The sequence below is a fragment of the Zeus faber genome (assembly GCF_960531495.2).
Source record: "Zeus faber genome assembly, chromosome: 20".
Taxonomy (NCBI): Eukaryota; Metazoa; Chordata; class Actinopteri; order Zeiformes; family Zeidae; genus Zeus; species Zeus faber.
In genome coordinates, this window is record NC_137207.1 from 11,380,034 (window position 1) to 11,398,128 (window position 18,095).

At 48.0% G+C, this 18,095-nt stretch overlaps 2 protein-coding genes across 3 annotated transcripts; both read right to left on the reverse strand.

Moving 5' to 3' along the window:
- Nucleotides 1-1,745: 1,745 nt before the first annotated feature.
- Nucleotides 1,746-6,677, reverse strand: dcxr (dicarbonyl/L-xylulose reductase). Of its 2 annotated transcripts, none has more exons than XM_080021807.1 (9): nt 6,519-6,677; nt 6,196-6,275; nt 5,439-5,536; nt 4,971-5,125; nt 4,116-4,158; nt 3,905-4,004; nt 3,717-3,781; nt 3,242-3,359; nt 1,746-1,904 (listed from the first exon to the last, which is right to left on the reverse strand). In XM_080021807.1, the coding sequence occupies exons 2-9, from the start codon at nt 6,245-6,247 to the stop codon at nt 1,801-1,803; spliced, it is 735 nt and encodes a 244-aa protein (XP_079877933.1). In that variant the 5' UTR covers nt 6,248-6,275; nt 6,519-6,677; the 3' UTR covers nt 1,746-1,800. The 2 variants fall into 2 exon arrangements, with proteins under 2 accessions (XP_079877933.1, XP_079877932.1); XM_080021806.1 differs by having other exon boundaries at nt 6,196-6,410; nt 6,519-6,594.
- Nucleotides 6,678-7,758: 1,081 nt separating this feature from the next.
- rfng (RFNG O-fucosylpeptide 3-beta-N-acetylglucosaminyltransferase) lies at nt 7,759-17,448 on the reverse strand. The gene is made up of 9 exons (XM_080021882.1): nt 17,236-17,448; nt 15,171-16,157; nt 11,640-11,688; nt 11,408-11,510; nt 10,623-10,776; nt 10,209-10,294; nt 9,589-9,754; nt 9,290-9,375; nt 7,759-8,280 (listed from the first exon to the last, which is right to left on the reverse strand). Exons 2-9 carry the CDS (start codon nt 15,669-15,671, stop codon nt 8,205-8,207), a joined length of 1,221 nt encoding a protein of 406 aa, XP_079878008.1. The 5' UTR covers nt 15,672-16,157; nt 17,236-17,448; the 3' UTR covers nt 7,759-8,204.
- Nucleotides 17,449-18,095: the final 647 nt, after the last annotated feature.

Sequence of the window (18,095 nt, forward strand, 5' to 3'; positions counted from 1 at the left end):
GTAACACGACTGATACCTAATCCGATTTTTTTTTTTTTTTTGTTCACATTTTTCGAATATGTTCCTTTCTCTGTGAAGGACGTCGGCTCTCCATCGACTTTACAGAAGCACATTTAAGTTGCCGTTTGTGTTTTATTATTATTTTTTGTTTTAACATCTAGGGCCGACCAAGGCCTTGCGTTATTCTTATTCTACATATGACATCCTTTGTTTCTCAGCCATGGCTTGCTTGATTTGACGCAGTGTTGAGTTAAAATGGAAGAAGGAGGAAAAAAACAAAACAAAAACAAAAAAAAAACAAAAAAACACGGAACTGTGAATGCGCCTTCAGGTTTGAAGTTACCCTTAGCGCCCGACCCCGGGACCGACGCTCGGCGCCGTGGCAAAAAGTGAAAATTACGGACGGGTCTTTCGACCGAGGACCACCCCCGGTTGCGAGTCGTCTCTCCTGTAAGGGTCGGTGGTGGGCGCGCCATCCCCGCCCCGAGCGTCTACGGGTAACTTCACTCGAACTCTGTGACCATGTTGACGGACGAGCATGCCAAACACAGGGGCTGCACAACCTAGCTGCCTGAGTTCTGCCTGCGGGGTGGACGAGCTTGCATGGGTCTTAATGATATTCTGTCTTAATTTCTCCCATTGTTTAGACCTTATCTATACCCTGCGTGCGGATGTGTGAGAGCGCGCGCGCGTGTGTGTGTGTGTGTGTGTGAGAGAGAGAGCGAGAGAGAGAGAGAGAGAGAGAGAATGAACACATGGTATCGATGAGAGCGTTGAGCCTGGGTTCGGTGTGTACAAGGCACTATTGTTTTGAGCCAATTTTTTAGTGTCAGGTTTTGGTACTATTTCATATTGTATTGTGGTAATACACAAGTCTTTTCAACAAACTGTCAACACAAAGAAAAAAAGGGGGGGGAAAGTTTAAGTCTAGTGCTGTACAGACTGGAAACCCTTAAAGAAGAAGAAGAAGAAATGCATTATAATTATCTATCTACTCGTTCCTGAATATTTAGCTCTTAAGCAATTCAAACTAAAAAGGAATTATAGTCACTCACATTGAATTTATTAGTGTCGCAAAAACGTTCGGATAAAGGGGCCAATCTTTGTGTGGTTTGTCCCGTGTGGGCAAAACAGTGCGGATTGCACCTTTACGGAATGCATTTCTGCATGATCGTGGAACCTGCGAGTGTGTCTGTCTCCCTCTTCTGGCGAGACGCAGCACTGCAGCCTTTGCCATCATGCTGTCTTTGGTTGGCATAGCAACTGTGTGGTTGAATAATGTGGTGTCTGGTCCTGCCTAGGGTGTCAAAAATATTAGCCGAGAGAAAAGAAGAAGAAAAAAAAAAAAATGGAAAAGAAGATGCAGCGGAAAAAAATAAATAAATACGCAGAACTACTACTGTTGCATGGAAATTATTCTGGTTACTTGACCCACTGTAATTCTTAGGAAAAGGTTGTAAGCTGAAATGCATTGGCCATGTATGTATGTAATGTAAGATTTACTTGTACACTCGTTTGAACTTGTTTGTTTTAATTTTTTATGACTTCACATGTTGGTGTGGTGAAATATTTCAATTTTGTATAATAAATACAAATGTATATGTAAGGCACGTTGCTTTGGTTCCGTCACTCACTGTTATTACAAGAAAACTGACCATAAAAAACCTGAAAAATCTTGACATATACAGTAGAGGTCAGAACCAGTGACCCCGGTGGATGGATTTAAAGTGAAAAATGACCAGAGATAAAGGTGTAAATACTTTATTTTCTGCTTCGGTCAGATGGGGGTGGAGGGGGGTATCAGCAGGCCAGGAACCCTCCGTCCACTGGCAGAGTGACTCCATTGGTCATGGCACTCTTGTCGCTCAACAGGAACAAAATGCTGTTCACTACATCGTCCACCTCTGCATAGATAACACACACGCATGCACACCGCACACATGCACACCACACCCACACACACACACACACACACACGAACACATGAAAACACGAACACAGAAGTGACTCAAATCATTCATTGATAGATGGAAGACCATAAGGGCAGATTATTCGATAGAACAATGGCTCTCAGCTTAAGGTCTGGGGAGGGGGGCCCACCGGGGGTCCTTCGAGAGGCTCCAAGGGGGTCCCCAGCAAAATGATTAATAGCTAAACTTCATCCTTATTTGATTGCTGGCACCACTAGAGAATGTACAACCGAAGCCGTTTTGGTCATATTTCCCTCATCTTGGTTATTTAGTATAGAGAGGAATGAGAGTCAGCAGGAGTAAGACAGAATACATGTGCCTGAATGGGAGGGAGGGCGGCGAAAAGCTGAGAGCGCAAGGTGTGGAGGTGGAGAAGGCGGATGAGTTCAAGTACTTGGTCGACCAGCCAAAGCAGCGGAGAGTGCCGGAGAGGGGTGAAGAAGAGAGTACGGGCAGGGTGGAGTGGGCGGAGAAGAGTGTCCGGAGTGATCTGTGACAGACGGGTTCCAGCAAGAGTGAAGGGGGAGGTCTACAGCACGGCAGTGAGACCAGCTATTTTGTATGGGTTAGAGGCGGTGGCTCTGACAAGAAGGCAGGTGGCTGAACTGGAGGTGGCAGCGTTGAGGATGTTTAGCTTTTCATTGGGAGTGACGAGGACGGACAGGATTAAGAATGAGTACATTAGAGGGACAGCTCAGGTTGGACAGTTTGGTGGAAAAGTGAGAGAGGCCAGATTGAGATGGTTGGGACACGTGTGTAGGAGAGATGAGAGTTAGATTGGGAGAAGGATGCTGAGGATGGAGCTGCCCGGCAAGAGGAAAAGAGAGAGGCCGAAGAGAAGGTTTACGGATGTGGTGAGGGAGGACATGCAGGCGGTTGGTGTAAGGGAGGAAGATGCGCAGAACAGAGGGTATTGGAGGCAGATGATCCGCTGTGGCGACCCCTAACGGGAGCAGCCCAAAGAAGAGGAAGAAGAAGTATAGAGAGGTATGGAGGCCTGGACACAATTGTAGTTAACAATAAAAATCTTCTCGGGTTGGGGATCCCTGAGACAAAACGTTATCAGACGGAGTCCCTTGGTCTAATGAATATCCCACTGAAGGTCTTTCGCCGAACACACATCAGGATCCCCTTTCTAGGAAACGCCCCGGAACCAGCACAGTTGTACGTCACAAACAGTCCCTCACAGAATAGCTTCTTTGTAAAGTGAACTGAGTATTGAGTGCCTCGCCAGCGCGAGTCAAGGCAACGCCGTCGTCGTCTTCACGGACCTGCAAACCTGCCCAGGGGGATGCGGGCGGTCATGGCGCGGGCTTTGCCGGGATCACTCCAACCCAGCCGGCCCATCTCGGTCATCACCACGGTGGGGTTGACGCTGTTCACGCGGATCTGAGGTCGGCGGGCGTCATGGCGGGGGACAGAGAAAGTCTGATTGAACATCAAGCGGCTCTCCTACCAATTAAGTGGCCAAATATAAAAGGGACTAATAGGAACGAACTCTGGGCTCGCTCGAATTTTTAGTAATAAAAAAAAAAAAAAAAAAAAAGGAAAATGGAAATTCTGACAAACAGCTTCGCTGCGTTTGTCGATTCAACGTTGTTCGACGACGCCCCTGGAAAGGTACCGACTCGCTTTTTCGGGAGCGGGAAGGGAACTAACTGGCTCCGGTGGGGGGAAAAAAGGCCGAAGAACCTAAGCACCGAAAGGTGCCCCCCGGGCCGGAAAAAAAAAGTGTCGACGCGGTACCTGGTGCGGCCCGAGCTCCAGAGCCATCACTTTGGTCAACATGTCCAGCGCCCCTTTAGTAGAACCTTTCAAAAACAAAAAGAGAGAGAGGGACTCAAACGGAGGAGGAGGAGGACGGGACTGGAGACATAACAACCGACGGTTGACGGCGTCCTCCTCCCTGTCGGAGGGGGGCCCGAGGAACTCACAGTAGACGGCGTGGTCCCTGAGGGCACACTGAGAGGCCTGGCTGGAGACGTTCACGATGGAGCCCCCCGTCCCTCTGGCCTTCATACCGCGGGCTGCTATCTGGCGTACACACACACACGCGCACACACACACACAAGGGGAATGAGAGCGACAGAAAGAAGACCGGTGGAAACAAATGATGGAATCGGAGAGGACGGCTCATCGTTTTACCTGGGAAACGTGGAGCGCCGCCTTCACGTTGATGTTGAACGACCTGGATACGGAAAGAGATTCTGGCGGTAACCGTTCTATTGGCAGCGCTCAATCTGTTGATTTGCTATCTTTGGCTCCTAAGATACCCCATGAGCCGCGATATTTTAATTCATCTTCCAATTCTGTTCAGTGTTACTGTATTGCTATGTCGTAGTGTTGTATACTGTACTGTATATCTCCATATTCACTTTATTCACATGCATTTTACCCGCATATCTGTAAATACAAATAGCCTATTCCAAATACATAACTCTATCCCTTCCGCTTTGTATTATGTTTTTGAGTCTTATTTTACTTGTATTAATATAATTCTATTCCTTACTGCATTGTGTTTTAGGAATCAGTTAGTTTCAGTTAGTTGCTAGGTAGGAATTAGGTTAGCTATTATGTTTGGTTTAGTAACTATTGTGCATAATCTCCGGGTGCGTTGCAAAGACATTTCACTACATATACAGTATGTACTGTATATGTATGTGATGAATAAACGTCTTGAATCAATTTTGATGGGACACACAGGGATTTAGGGTAAAACAATGGCCACTTAGTTATTATTCTTGACCAACATTGTTTCCCAGTGAAGTTGCCTAGCAACAGCAGCTCTGAACGAAAGGCTATTTTTAAAGTCTTTTTGAGTACCTCGCCAATTTCCTCGCTATTCCAATACTTTAAAACGGTCAAAATAAATCCAAGGCCTCAAAGTACTTCAAGGACAATGTCTGAGACCTGACAATTCCCAGAAAGTGCACCATCGGCCTCAGAGTGACAATTCTAGACCAAAGAAAAACCAGACGCATCGTAATGAGGTTTCCCTACTCGTCAAACTGCTCAGGGGTGACGTCCAGAAAGGGCTGCAGCGTGGCACAGGCGGCGTTGTTCACCAGCAGATCCACGGGCCCCGCGCCCCGCAGCGCCGCCTCCGTGGCCTCCCAGTCGGCCAGGTCCACGCACACGGGGCTGATGGACGGACACTGCGGGAGCCGGCCACAGAGGACAAGACACCGAAACTAATCACCCACGGAGGAATCTCGTCACCCCCCCCCCCCCCCCCGTCCCCCCCTGATGGGTGGAGGCGCGGCACAAAGGACAGAGGAACAAGAGGGGGGAGAGAGAGAGAGAGAGAGGGCGCACGCCTCGGATGACAATGAGAGGGGAGGCGGAGGAATGGAGGGCCACAACGCAACAGGGAGACGAAGGGTGCGGGCTCCCGACCCCTCCCTCCCCTCCCCACCCATGGGCTGTATCTGAACACGGGGCTTTGGTGGGCGGTGGGTGCACGCATACCTCCATCACCAGGCTATCCAGGTCAGCCTGCGTGCGCGTGACCGCCGTGACCCCTGCCCCGCAGCGCGCCAGAGCGAGCGCCGTGGCCCTGCCGATCCCTGAGAAAACAAACAGCCGGCGAACACAAAGGCCATTATGCACCCGAGCTCCACACACATACACACACGCATTCCGGGCGTGTTTCGGGCCCGACGACCTTTTTAAAAAAAAAAATATATATATATATATATATATATATATATCGCATGAGGTTGGGTGGTGTTGTGTGGTATGTGATTAACGGCGCTGCTTCCCAAATGTATTTCTTTATCTTTTTTTTTTAAGGTGTACATACGCTGTCTGCCATTTCACTTGAACCTTGCTGACAGCAGCAGTCTAACTATAAGTTAGAAATTGCATAGACATTTCTACACTGTTTATAACCCTGTGTATGTACAGTAATAATACAGAATTGCTGATTGTATGCTTTCTATTTGGCTCATTTATTTTCCATTCGATGTTATATGTTTTAACTTGGCTTTTTGTTCTGACGTACAATCTAATTTGGGGGGAACATTTTTAAAATAAATAAACAAAAAAAAAAGACCTATGAATAAATAAAAAATACATGTAAATCAGTAAAATATATAATAATAATAATAATTTTGCAGTGGGAACTAATGCTTCACATGACGCAGCCTGAGGGTGTCACTCGACGCGCCCCACTGACGGCATGTTTTGGAGCCTTAGCGTTAGCATTTAGCATTAGCAGCCTTACCCTTCCCGGCTCCCGTAACCAGGGCGCGTTTCCCCGCAAAGGAAATCTCCATGGATCCGTGGGAGCGGGCGAAGACGAGGCTGTGGGCACACCGTTGCATCCGTGTTGAACTGCAAGGGAACGTAAACGCCCACCCGAGGCCCCCACCCGCGAGTGCTGTGTCGGGGCCACGAAGCTCCGAGGAGCGGCATGCTAGGAGGCTAGGCGCTAGCAGCCTAAAGGGCAAAAAAACGCGAACTGATACGTCGCACGAAATGACAACCCACCACCACTGGAGTTTCCTTTTTTTTTTTTGGTGGAGGCTTGTTATGAACAACGCTTACCCGCTTGTCGTGTGCGGTCCCTGTTGCGTGTGTTGGGCTCAAAGTTTAAAGTCACACCGAAAGTCAACGGACAATCGTGACAGGAATGCGGAGTATAAGACGAGACCCCTCACCTGCAGGGTCGCTGCTCTGCAGGTTTTAATGCACCAACCGCGGTGTTGTTCCTGTCACGGTACCTCTTTTAAAGTGGTAATCCCTTGAACTTTTTTTTTTTTGTTTTAAAGTTGAAACTTTGTAAGAAACAGCCATTCAATGCAATTTTTTTTGTGATTACTCCGCTGTATGCCGTTAACATTGTTGGTGGCGGGGTCCGCCACACACACACAGCAGAGGGCAGGCGCAGCGACATCGGAAGCCGGCGCAGCTCGCCCCGGTCAGTTGAGTGACGACATGGAGGAACATTTGCGAGAAGAACAGAGCCCTCGGATAAATATGCGAACCTCTACACTTCATTTTGGCGAGGTGAGGCACGTAAACCCCCGAAAGTCGCATAAAAATCACTTTTTCCCCCATGATGAACTTGAGCTTCCATGTGTCTCCTAGTCTCAACGGGTGTGAAGTAAACTCTCAATGAGAGGGGGGGAGGGGGTTATAAATCTGACATGGCTTCTTTCCAACTCGGTATCTCTCAAGTGGATTAAAAGCAAGATTTGGGTCATAGATACTCCAACCCTTAAAAACCCAGTCAACCATTATGAAAAAAAATGTCAAAATCAAATAGTCCAAACACTTGATGACCAAGGGGAGTGGAAAAAACAACTTTTATTCACATTCAAGAAGCAAATTATTACGTCAGGTCGACAGTATAGAAAAACAAAAACAAAAAAACACCTTGGCAGTGCGAGGACAAATTCCTCTTGCACATTTTTATCCACTGACCTGCAGTGGTAAAGGACAAACACACACACACACACACACACACACACACACACACACACACACACACACACACACTTTGGGCTGGGAGTTCTGTGCAACGGAACAATATGCAACAGAAAATTTAAAAACATCATATTTACAGGAACACTGTTGGATAAAACAAAGTGAAAAACACAAAACAACTGACATGTTCTAGTGCAAAGCCTTCAACGTTGGACATATCTGGAACATAAAAATTTGGCAAGTAACGACAACAACAGAGGTGGCAAAAGTACGGTGTCATATATATATATATATATATATATATATATATATATATATATATATATATATATATATATATATTAAAAAAAATCTAGATTCCATTTCCGTCAGTACATTTTGGCATGGTCTAACAACAAAGTGGCAAAATGCATTGCTATGGCAGCATGTCACTACGGAGCAAATAGTGGGCCTTGATTCAAGATCTTAATCGGTCGGCTCACTTAGGAATATGTTTATAGAAATATAAACACGAGGGAGACTCAAAGGGCAGTGGTGATTTGATGATGCGTTTCAGTCTCTGGAAACGGTGAAGTTGAGACCAAGTTTCAAGGGACACCTCAGGGATATCCTCGAGATGAAAACAGAGCAGCAAAAGTTTCCGTGCGGGCTATAAATCAACCATGAAGGGTAACTTTGTCCGGGAGTGGTTTGAAGGAAAATAGGGGCTGCGGCGCGAGACGAAAAGCGGAAGCAGCGACCGGGCGGCGTGGCCGTCAAAACTGAGGGACACGGGGTTTGGCGGTCGTCCGCCTTTTGGAGCTTTCAGGTTTTCCGGCGAGGGTCCCCCCTGGGACACCAGTCGGTCGCGGGGTACAGGAGGCAATGGATCGTCTTAAACCTGGGAGGAGCAGCAGATGAGGGAACAGACGACAGGTTAACCCTTCCCCCCCAAGGGAAAATATTTCAAATATTGCTACAGAAAATCACCCAAAAAAACGACAAAAGCATGGAAGCAACTCTGCCACGAGGGCAACTATATTATTACAACTGTCTTCAACTACACTTTTATTATCATTTTTTAAGAAGTATGTACTTTATTTTTTTGCACTTTGCCATTATTTAATCAACATTCTCAATGACTTTCTGCTGGTCTTGTACAACTAAGCTTCTACTGCCATTTTAGAAGCAAGACATATTCTTAGTTTTCATCTCATAGAGTGATGACTGAAGGTCAAAAATAGCAACAATAATAATGTATATTACATGGTCCCTAACGTGGGATTTATGTTTCTGAGCCTTGATAACGTGTTGTAAGATGACAAGAGCACCGCATTTCTGTTATACACGACCGCCATCCATCCCTCTCCCTCCCTCATCTTTTGATCAAACGACAACAAACAACATATACTTGAAAAACCATAAACACAGAAAGATGTATATAATAATAATACGTATTTAACCAAACAACAAATGGAAGTCCACGGAAATTGGAACAGAAATTACGGCACGTGGCCTCTTCATGTGATAGTTATAGCAGTAAAGGAGAGGGGACGTGGGTGGGTGTGTTTGAAGCAGATGCTGGTAGTGTGTGTGTGTGTGTGACCACTCCCGTGAGTGCACGGGAGTGGTCCGAAAATAATTCTGGTGTATGAGGTCAGAATTATAATCGTAGTGCCCCCTGAGCAGGGGGGAAAAAGGCCTCGCAGTCACCCGCGAACCCCGCAGCCGGACAGACACCCCGCCGCCGCGAGAACACGCCGAGCGCGATGCACCGCGGCCACAGAAGAACCCCACCCACCCACAGAGAGGGCGAGGATCGGCAGAGCAACACCCGCGCACTACCCCAAGGTGCTGAAGCCAGTCCAGGAGAGCACAAAATGTGTTCATTTATTTATTTTTTTATTTACCGTGAGGGGTCCTCGATCAGAGAAAAGGGTCCGCCAACGCTGACCACATTCCTCTTGTTCTCAAAACCCCCATAACTCAGAGTCACCTTCGGGGGGGAGAGAGAAAGAGAGAGAAAATACAAAAAAAAAAAAAGACATTTAAAATATTGCAGCTCACACACATGTGAGCATGTGAACACACACACACACACACACACACACACACACACACACACACACACACACACACACACACACACACACACACACACACACACACACACACACACACACACACACACACACACACACACACACACCTGCTCCAGCACCGTGTCGGTGGGCAGTTTCTGCAGGTTCTCCAGGTGGGAGTGGAACAGGTGGGTGTGGGTCAGCGTCACCTCCAGCAAGGCCTCGATGATGTAGCCGATAGTGCAGTCGTCAGGGAGACGGATCTTCTCCGCTGTGCTTATGAAGTTCCCCAGACTTACAGGGAGAAAGAGGGATGTGTGACTATTGCGCCATTTATTCCGAATGGATTTACCGTGACAGGTTCACAGAGCTTTGAAACACATAAAACGTTGGACGCCCCGCCCATGTTCTTTCCCCAAAACCGGCCTTAAAGTGGTAATCCATTAGATCGACAGTGTTGGGTGGATTACGCTACAAGTCCCAGAAACTCCAAAACCGCAACGATTTTTTTTCCCCAACATTTGGTTTTATGCTGGATCATTTCATTCGTGCTGGAAAAGGCAGACCCCGCCACCAGTAGTGGATGACGCAACTACATTGAAAGGCTGTTAATTATAAGAGGACAAGCTAAATACATTCGGGAATATGGGATTTCCCCTCCCCCCCCTGCAATGAAATAATCTCCTGGATTGCCACTTTAAAAGTGGTGCCACAGCTTGCATGCAGAGCAACACAGGGCATGAGCTACCTGGCCCACGGGCTCATCTTGAGCGCCAGGCCGCGGCTGATGCAGAACCCGGCTCCACCGGTGGCGAACCAGAACTTGACTGATACCTGCAGATATGAAGCAAAGACACATGAACCACTGGAAGGAAGAAAAGGAAACATTGAAAGGAGAGCAAAGATTAGATACGGAGTGGGGAATCCCGGTGGAAAAAGGTACAAAACTCGGATTAAACCAGGGCGCTTTCAATGCAACTGCTTATAGTTTCTATTGGTGATTCAACTGAGTTTTACGTGTGGCCAAGTGCTGGACAAGCTGGGTGAATTCGATGATAACAAAACGCCCCCCCCCCCTTTTTTTTTCCTCTTTTAAAACTCTGCCACCCAACATAACCCAACCTACTTTTCCACTCTCTAAATATAAAAGCCTTTCACCGACCGATCCGTCGCTCTTGACCCTTTCGGCGGCCTCGATGGGGTGGTCCAGGCTGGGCCGGCCCAGGTAGACGTCCTGGCTGTGGTGGTAGGAGGACAGCAGGCGGTGCAGGCTGGGCAGGATCACGTAGTTATCGTCGTCCACGTGGCAGAACCATCTGAGAGTCACGTGCACCGAGGAGTAAGACGTGTGCTTTCGAGGAATCATTTCATGTCGTGCTGAACAACCGAGGCGAGAAAACGTGATGCCTAAAATCCACGGGTATAGCATAAAGCAGTGCGGCTTTTAGACCGCGAGTCAGACTCAGAACTTAGCATTAATGTCATGTATCATTATCGTTTGTGAGATAACCATCTGTTGCATAATTAAATATCACTGAGCACTTAGTGGCTATCAAGCTGGACTCAAGTTGAATAAAGAGACACTTTTAACAGGAGAACACAAGTGAACGCTTACTATTACACACCGCGTCCTTCAAAACCGCCCTCTCACTCCCTTGACGCCCATTTGTGAGGGGGAAAATATGTCAACGTGGTATCCAGGCGTTTCCAAAAACCGCAGCGTATGTCAAATTCAATTTGTCCACCGCCTCCCCCCTCCGTCTCTTTGCACAACTCTTTTGCCGATCCATCAAGCACGTAACCGCTGAGACGGGGAGAAACCCGTCTGGGTCGGAGAGTGATTTATATTGCAGTGTTATTTTCCTGTGTGTGTGTGTGTGTGTGTGTGTGTGTGTGTGTGTGTGTGTGTGTGTGTGTTTAAAGCTCGGGAGGGGCAGAGATGCTCACTTTTTCTGTGACTCGATGAACTTGTCGTACTCCACGGACATCTTGCAGCAGAGCGCCTGGCGCGTGTGCGCGGCCGAGCAGTTGGTGTTGACCATGTTGGCGCCTGCGACGGAGGCAGAGTCGGGCGGTGGAATAAAAAAAACATGCGAGTAAGAAAGACACATCTGGAGTGACCACAAGAAACGGCACACGGGGGAGCGTACAGTGCCGTGTATCTTAAATTTCTCCCTACCCGCTCTCGTCTGCAGCTCCTTGTCTTCGCCATCGGTGAAAATGTAGGTCTGAAATGCAAATTATAGTATATATAGATTATAATTCGATATAATAAGTATGCGCACGCACGTGCTTTGGGGGTTTTGGATGTGTGTAAGTGCAACTATGTCTGTGTAGAGTCCCAACCCTAACCCAATATAGTGTTGCTGTGGACCCCGGACCCTACCCATTACATACATCCAGTACCAGTTGATCACACACACACACACACGCACGCACGCACACACACACACACACACACACACACGCACACGCACACACACACGCACACACACACACACACACGCACACACACCTCAAGCTGCCACGCGGGAGGCACAATAAACCCTTTCATTGTTTTTTTTCCCCCACTCAATGCTGGTGAGCGGGCACAGAGCTTCTACAGATGAGACAGCTAAATTATAGACACTTGCAGATTCAATAACCGATGAAAATAGATTGGATGAGGGGTTTGGTACGTTTGGGAAATAAGTCGGTGACTGCCGAGAAATAACGTCGACGTTGACAGTTTCTACTTCCAGCCTCCTCCCCCGTCATAATGTGAACTTCCGAGATTTTGTTTCTGTCGTTCTGGAGACCTTTCATGATAAGTTATAATAATGATGAAAACCACGATATAAGCCAACAGCAGCTGCATTCCCATGTTATTCCGCGGTCAAAGAAACAGTCCTCGCCGCCTGAATCGCCGATCTTCACATTTTGTGCTCGCCAAACATTGGACGAGAAGTGGGAGAGCAGGTTGCGATACCAAAAATTACATGTAACCGAAGACAGAAGATTTTTGACCGCAGGAAAATAACGGTGCAACGAAAATCAGGACACACACACACACACACACACACACACACACACAGCTTTCCATCCATTTCGTTCCAACCCCATCCATCTGTCCATGCGGTGCGTCATTTCACGCTCTACTCAAATTTAAAAACTCCAACTCAAATTTCATTTTCATCCCTTCCCCATATTCCCTCTCTTGGCCTTGTATGCCGATGTGGAGTCATCCCCGCCACCAGACCGCTCAGGCACCGCAAAGCTGCAGGGCCACTACGGCGGGCCGCCAAATAAAAACTACGACGTGTGAGATGTGCACGTGGCTGCAAAGAAAAAAAAAAAAAAAAAAAAGTGGTGGTTTTCATTTTTGTCAGCTGCTAAACCCATGCGGCGATCTGATCTAAATGGATTAGTTACAGATAAACGGTTTTGTGTACACAGCCGCACTAGGAGATTGTGGCCCCCCCCCCCAGCCAACATTTCGTCCAGCGCTTTGCGGTTGACCCTAAATGGACCTCCATGGTCACATGCCTCCCTATTGACAGGGGTTCCGGGAATAGTCCCTGCATTCGGGGCTAAAGTTACACCGCCGTGATTCTGCTTATGCCGCCCGCGATCAAAAAAAAATTTCAGGTCAGACAGCGTCGTGAACAAACTCTTAAAAAAAAAAAAAAAAAAAAAGGGGTTTTGTTTGTTTGGACCCAAGACCCAATAAACGCAGCAGGCCACGCTTTAAACTTCACAGGCCGTCAAATGGGCCAGACAGCCACAGGCCCCGTTTTACTCGACCTTGGAGGGCAGTTAAATAAGTGCCGTTGTCTGTATTTTATTTAGGTTTTTTTTTGTGGAAATGACTTTGCCAGCGGTCCACTCGGTCTACCTGACAGCCCCCCCAAAAAATGACGACTAGGACGCGTGGATAACTACACGTGTATATAACACACAAAGTGGTGGGAGCGTCTCTCTCGGTCGGTTCGCTTTACGGGCTCTTGTAAATTAGACCGGCTGACTTCTTTGACCCGAGAGCACTTAAATAACATTGCTGACAGCCGGGTAATGTCTTTTCGACAATTTAAAGTAAACACGCCCTTCCAGTATATTTATTTTTTAAAGCAGAGCATAAAAATGTCCTTCTTCACCAGGCCTCCTCTAGGAAGCACAGTGGGCTAGACACTAAGGTTTCTTCCCAGCGTTCCTTCAGCACCTCCGACTGACGTTTTCTGGAGGGATTGAAAGCGAGACGGAGTATTGTTTCTGTTTACGTTTCCCGCCCGCCCGCCCCGAACACCGACGCCCATTGTGCGAGGGGAGGATTCGCACCTCGTGGCTTTAACGGCTTCGAAAACAGACCCTGACGCGTCGGTTTCCGCTCTGGCTCACACGACGCGGCGATGGGGGATTCGTTTCAGCCCCACTCCCACTCAACACTTGGACCTGACTCAAGCAGTGTGAAGGTGTCGGGCGTGTGGAAAATTAAAACACACACACACACACACACACACACACACACACACACACACACACACACACACACACACACACACACACACACACACACACACACACACACACACACACACACACACACACACACACACACACCTTATTCTACTGTTGCTGTTATCTAATCTAACCATCATAGACCCCCGCCCCGCTTTCTGGAACCACCATAGACTCCCCTCCAACTGACAATACGGTTCTTTATCCACCAGTACCTCTATGCAGCACCACTAAGGTTCAACCCCCACTCAGCATGTGGTTGTACTTTGGGGGTTTTGTATGTGTGTAAGTGCAACTATGTCTGTGTGTGGAGTCCCAACCCTAACCCAATATCGTGTTGCTGTGGACCCCGGACCCTACCCATTACATACATCCAGTACCAGTTGATCACACACACACACACACACACACACACACACACACACACACACACACACACACACACACACACACACACACACACACACACACACACACACCAAGGAAGATATGAATTCCAACTGGTGATGAAACCGTTATTGCAGCAAATCTAGTTTCCAAACTGTCAACACTGTCGCTGATTCTTTACGGGTAAGAATCTCTTTGTTTTATTTTTATGATTTAACATTAATAATGTGATGTATGGTCTCATATTTAAAACCACATTGTACACATTAAGACTGCGAAGATGAAATGGGCTGTGATGACCATTAAAATGTACATTGCTGGGTTGTTTTATAAGCCTAAACCTAAAACCTCTTAAACATATTCATATTATTAGATATTTTTAAACCAGATATACGACGAGATTCTCACACATAAACAAGAGAGGTAAAAATGTTGTTTAGATCACAATTTAGATGTGTGATCTACAGCCTTCTTCACTAGACGCCACTGGCGTTGATGTTAAGTGAGCTTTTGAGGACAGCATTCCTGAAGAAGGCTGTCGATCACAGGCCAAAAATCTGTTGACAAGGTATTAACTCTCCCTCTACATAATACAAGAACCACGTATCAGAAAAACTCCAGAGTGCTGATAACTGCCGTTGGGTGAATGTGTGTGTTGTCTGAGGGAAAGACCTTCATCTTTGTACCAAATGATTTTGCATTTGTGTGATCATGATGACGCGATTATCTAAAGGCAGGACCTAAATGCTCCGTTTCACAAGATTTCACAACTAAACGTAACCGTTCATGCCATCGTTTTGGCCCCGACTCTGCCATCCTTTGCCCTTACCTGTTCTTTGGCCTCGGACACCCAGGTCTGAAACAGCAGCTCCAGCCTGGACTTGTGGTACTTTTTGGTCGTCTTCACGGCGATAAAGATGTCTTTTGTGGCCAACGAGTCCCTGGGCCTGAAGCCCCTCACTCTGGCGCCCTTATCCCCGGGGAGAGAGCCTTCCTCTGGGTTCCCGTGGGATTGTGCAACCCTCCAAGGTCTCCGATCTCCAACCTCTGTGACTTTTGTCTCTTTAGATAATCCCCGCCCCGCCAGGTTCCCACTCAGCCCACTAGCCGGACCCGGTTTCTGTGCGTGGCGGTGTGCCGCTGGACCTGCCGTCCCAGATTTGCCTCCATCGTCAGCGGAGTCTCTGTCCGTGGCGGCGGGCCGCGGCTGTGGCAGGTCTCCCTGGCGCTGCGAGGGCTGGAGGGCTGGGATTAGCAGCAGCAGGAGGCCACAGGACACCAGGGAAAACAGGAAGCAGAGCTTGCTGACACCCACCGAAGCTACATGCATCCTGTCTGGCCACCGAACCACCGCTCGAAGTGGGCCGGCACTCACTGGTACGCAGTACCGGCACTTCTACACTTTACTCTTCCACTGGCACTTCTCACCAGCTGCCAGTACTCTGTTCTGCCCTCTCAAGTAGACAAATCAAGTGGACATACTGTAAAATATATCATATGTTATTGAGTGGGAGCGCACTTTTTCTTTGAATTGTCATAACGCACAAGCTGCGCGCTCCGGCTGGGGTTTGCCATGTTGCCGCGATGCAAGCATGTGAATAAGGGGAGTACCTGCACATATCCCCCCCCCACCCCCGACTTCAAGCACTGCACCCAGTGGATCCCCTCAGCCTCCTAGGCAGGCTACACCAGCCATGGTGTCCACACAGAAGATATCACTTCAAAACATAAAGGAAAAATAGTTCATAGTTTTTCCTTAGTGGCTTACTGCTGCCATAGCTTGGAACTGAGCTTCGGTTTTGTGGCTTCAAAGATCCTGACAAAAACAAGAAGGCACAGATTAGCAGAATGCATACACAGTATATACAAACCTATCCATATTATTATTATTATTATTATTATTATTATTATTATTATATACGAATAAAAGCAAAGCCTTGAATGGACGACCTACACAATCCCTGCAAGTGGCACAAAAGTTGGTGTGACTGTGTTAAGACTACGGGACAAGACAGTCCACACGGCGCACGGAATAGTCTCTCAAATATCTGTATTGAGCGCGGTTTTGGTCCCACAAACAGCCAGATTCTGTGTTTTCAAGGAGCAGACACATTTAGCCCCTTTCACAGACGTCACCAGAATGGGAGGCACAGCTCTCTATAAATGCTCACTTTTGCAGGTTAGGGTTTACCGTCTGGAAATGTAGTCCTGCGATTATACGGTCGGTGGATAAAGTTTCATCCAGATTGAAATCAGAGTATTAATGATCCAACCAATACCAATGCAACTAAGCAGCGTGGACGAACGATCGTGATTATTTTTGTGTAAAAAAAAAAAAAATAATAATAAATAAATAAATCATACATGTAATCCTTTGCAATGCAATGGATGTCAACGCAAATCAAAACTTTTTTTTTTTTTTTTTTTTAAATCAACCACTTATTATGAAAGAACATAAAGATCGAAGATTAGGAAATGTAAGAACCATGAACGAATTGAGAAACTGAAAAGGAACAAACTTTCGAAAGATCACAGGTGTCAGTTCATTCTTATACAGGCAAAGAGTCAATAACTAAAATGAAATAAAAACAAAACAAAACAGACAATAAAAGGGAAACGGTGAGATTCACAGCAGAAAGTTAAAAGCCCCCCCCCCACCGTTTAAATGTCTCCCATTCCCCGGGAGTGTGTGTGTGTGTGAGTGTGCGTGTGTGTGTGGCCTACTGGGACCACGGCAAGCCCCCGCAACTCGACCTGACTCTGATCGGCGGCTCCATAACATTCGAAACAACGCCGAACAAACGGGAACGAATTGAAAACCCTGAAAAATAAGAACCAATCCCCATTTATACCCGACCTCTTGTTCGTGTACAAAAGGGAAAGTGGGTACGTACCTCCACACGGAGCGCAGGTTCGCAGCCGTTCGTCGGCTCGCATGCTTTAAGAGTCGACCGAGACAACAAAGTTGCACTTTTGAAAACGACGGCGGCGGCGGCGGTGGTGGTGGTGGTGGTGGTGGTGGTGGTGGTGTGGGATTGAGTCGGAGAAGCGCGAGTGGGCTCCGCAAGCTGCGACAAAAGTTGTGTCGCGTCGCTTCCTCGGGCTGCCGTCGCCGCGGCGCCGCAAACCCGGAGCCCCCCGACCCCCGCTCGCCGACCCCCGCTTCTCCCCGCTCCCCCGGCTCGGAGGAACGGCAACCAAACAACAGGCGAGGCTCCCACCGCTGGAGCTGCGGCGCGTTCCGGATATCTGCCGACACGCCGCCTCCCTCCCCGCCCATGCCGCCCTCCGAGAGAGCCGCCCGTCCCCTCCGGATTGTTATTGTCTCCCGCCGCCCAACAGAAACGCGCCTCATGCGCCATTAACACCCGGCGCCCCCTGCCGGTCACAACCCGCTCGACGTAGAGCAATTACTCACAGAGGATTAATTACATGAATTACGAATCACATGTCACTGCATATATGTATGAAAGTGTGTTTACGTCAGTGACGAATCTCGAATCTAAATGGAGATAGTACATAGATGTAGCAGATTGTCGGACCATCACCTCAAGCTGTGTCTATTTGAAAACAGATACAATAACACATGTCTCAGGGGGCCTTCGCGTAGGAGAGGGAGGCGGAGGTTTCGCTCGGCACCTTGAACGCCGCACGGACGTCCCCGGAAGGCGGCAGACGTGACCCGGAAACGGAGCGACGCCCAGAGAAGCGCCGGAGCACGCGGGTGCAGGCCCAACGCGACGGTCGTTTTTAT

Bases quoted from the DNA above. Each gene is read 5' to 3' on its own strand.
- dcxr (XM_080021806.1), bottom strand. From the start codon at position 6,295: ATGCAACGGTGTGCCCACAGCCTCGTCTTCGCCCGCTCCCACGGATCC. The intron at 5,537-6,195 runs GTAAGGCTGCTA...TTGTTTTCTCAG, and splicing joins GGTTACGGGAGCCGGGAAGG to GGATCGGCAGGGCCACGGCG. The intron at 3,360-3,716 runs GTACCGCGTCGA...CGCCGACCTCAG, and splicing joins TGGAGCTCGGGCCGCACCAG to ATCCGCGTGAACAGCGTCAA.
- rfng (XM_080021882.1), bottom strand. From the start codon at position 15,671: ATGCATGTAGCTTCGGTGGGTGTCAGCAAGCTCTGCTTCCTGTTTTCC. The intron at 10,295-10,622 runs GTCGGTGAAAGG...TCATATCTGCAG, and splicing joins GGGTCAAGAGCGACGGATCG to GTATCAGTCAAGTTCTGGTT. The intron at 9,376-9,588 runs GTGTGTGTGTGT...TCCCCCCCGAAG, and splicing joins CCGACACGGTGCTGGAGCAG to GTGACTCTGAGTTATGGGGG.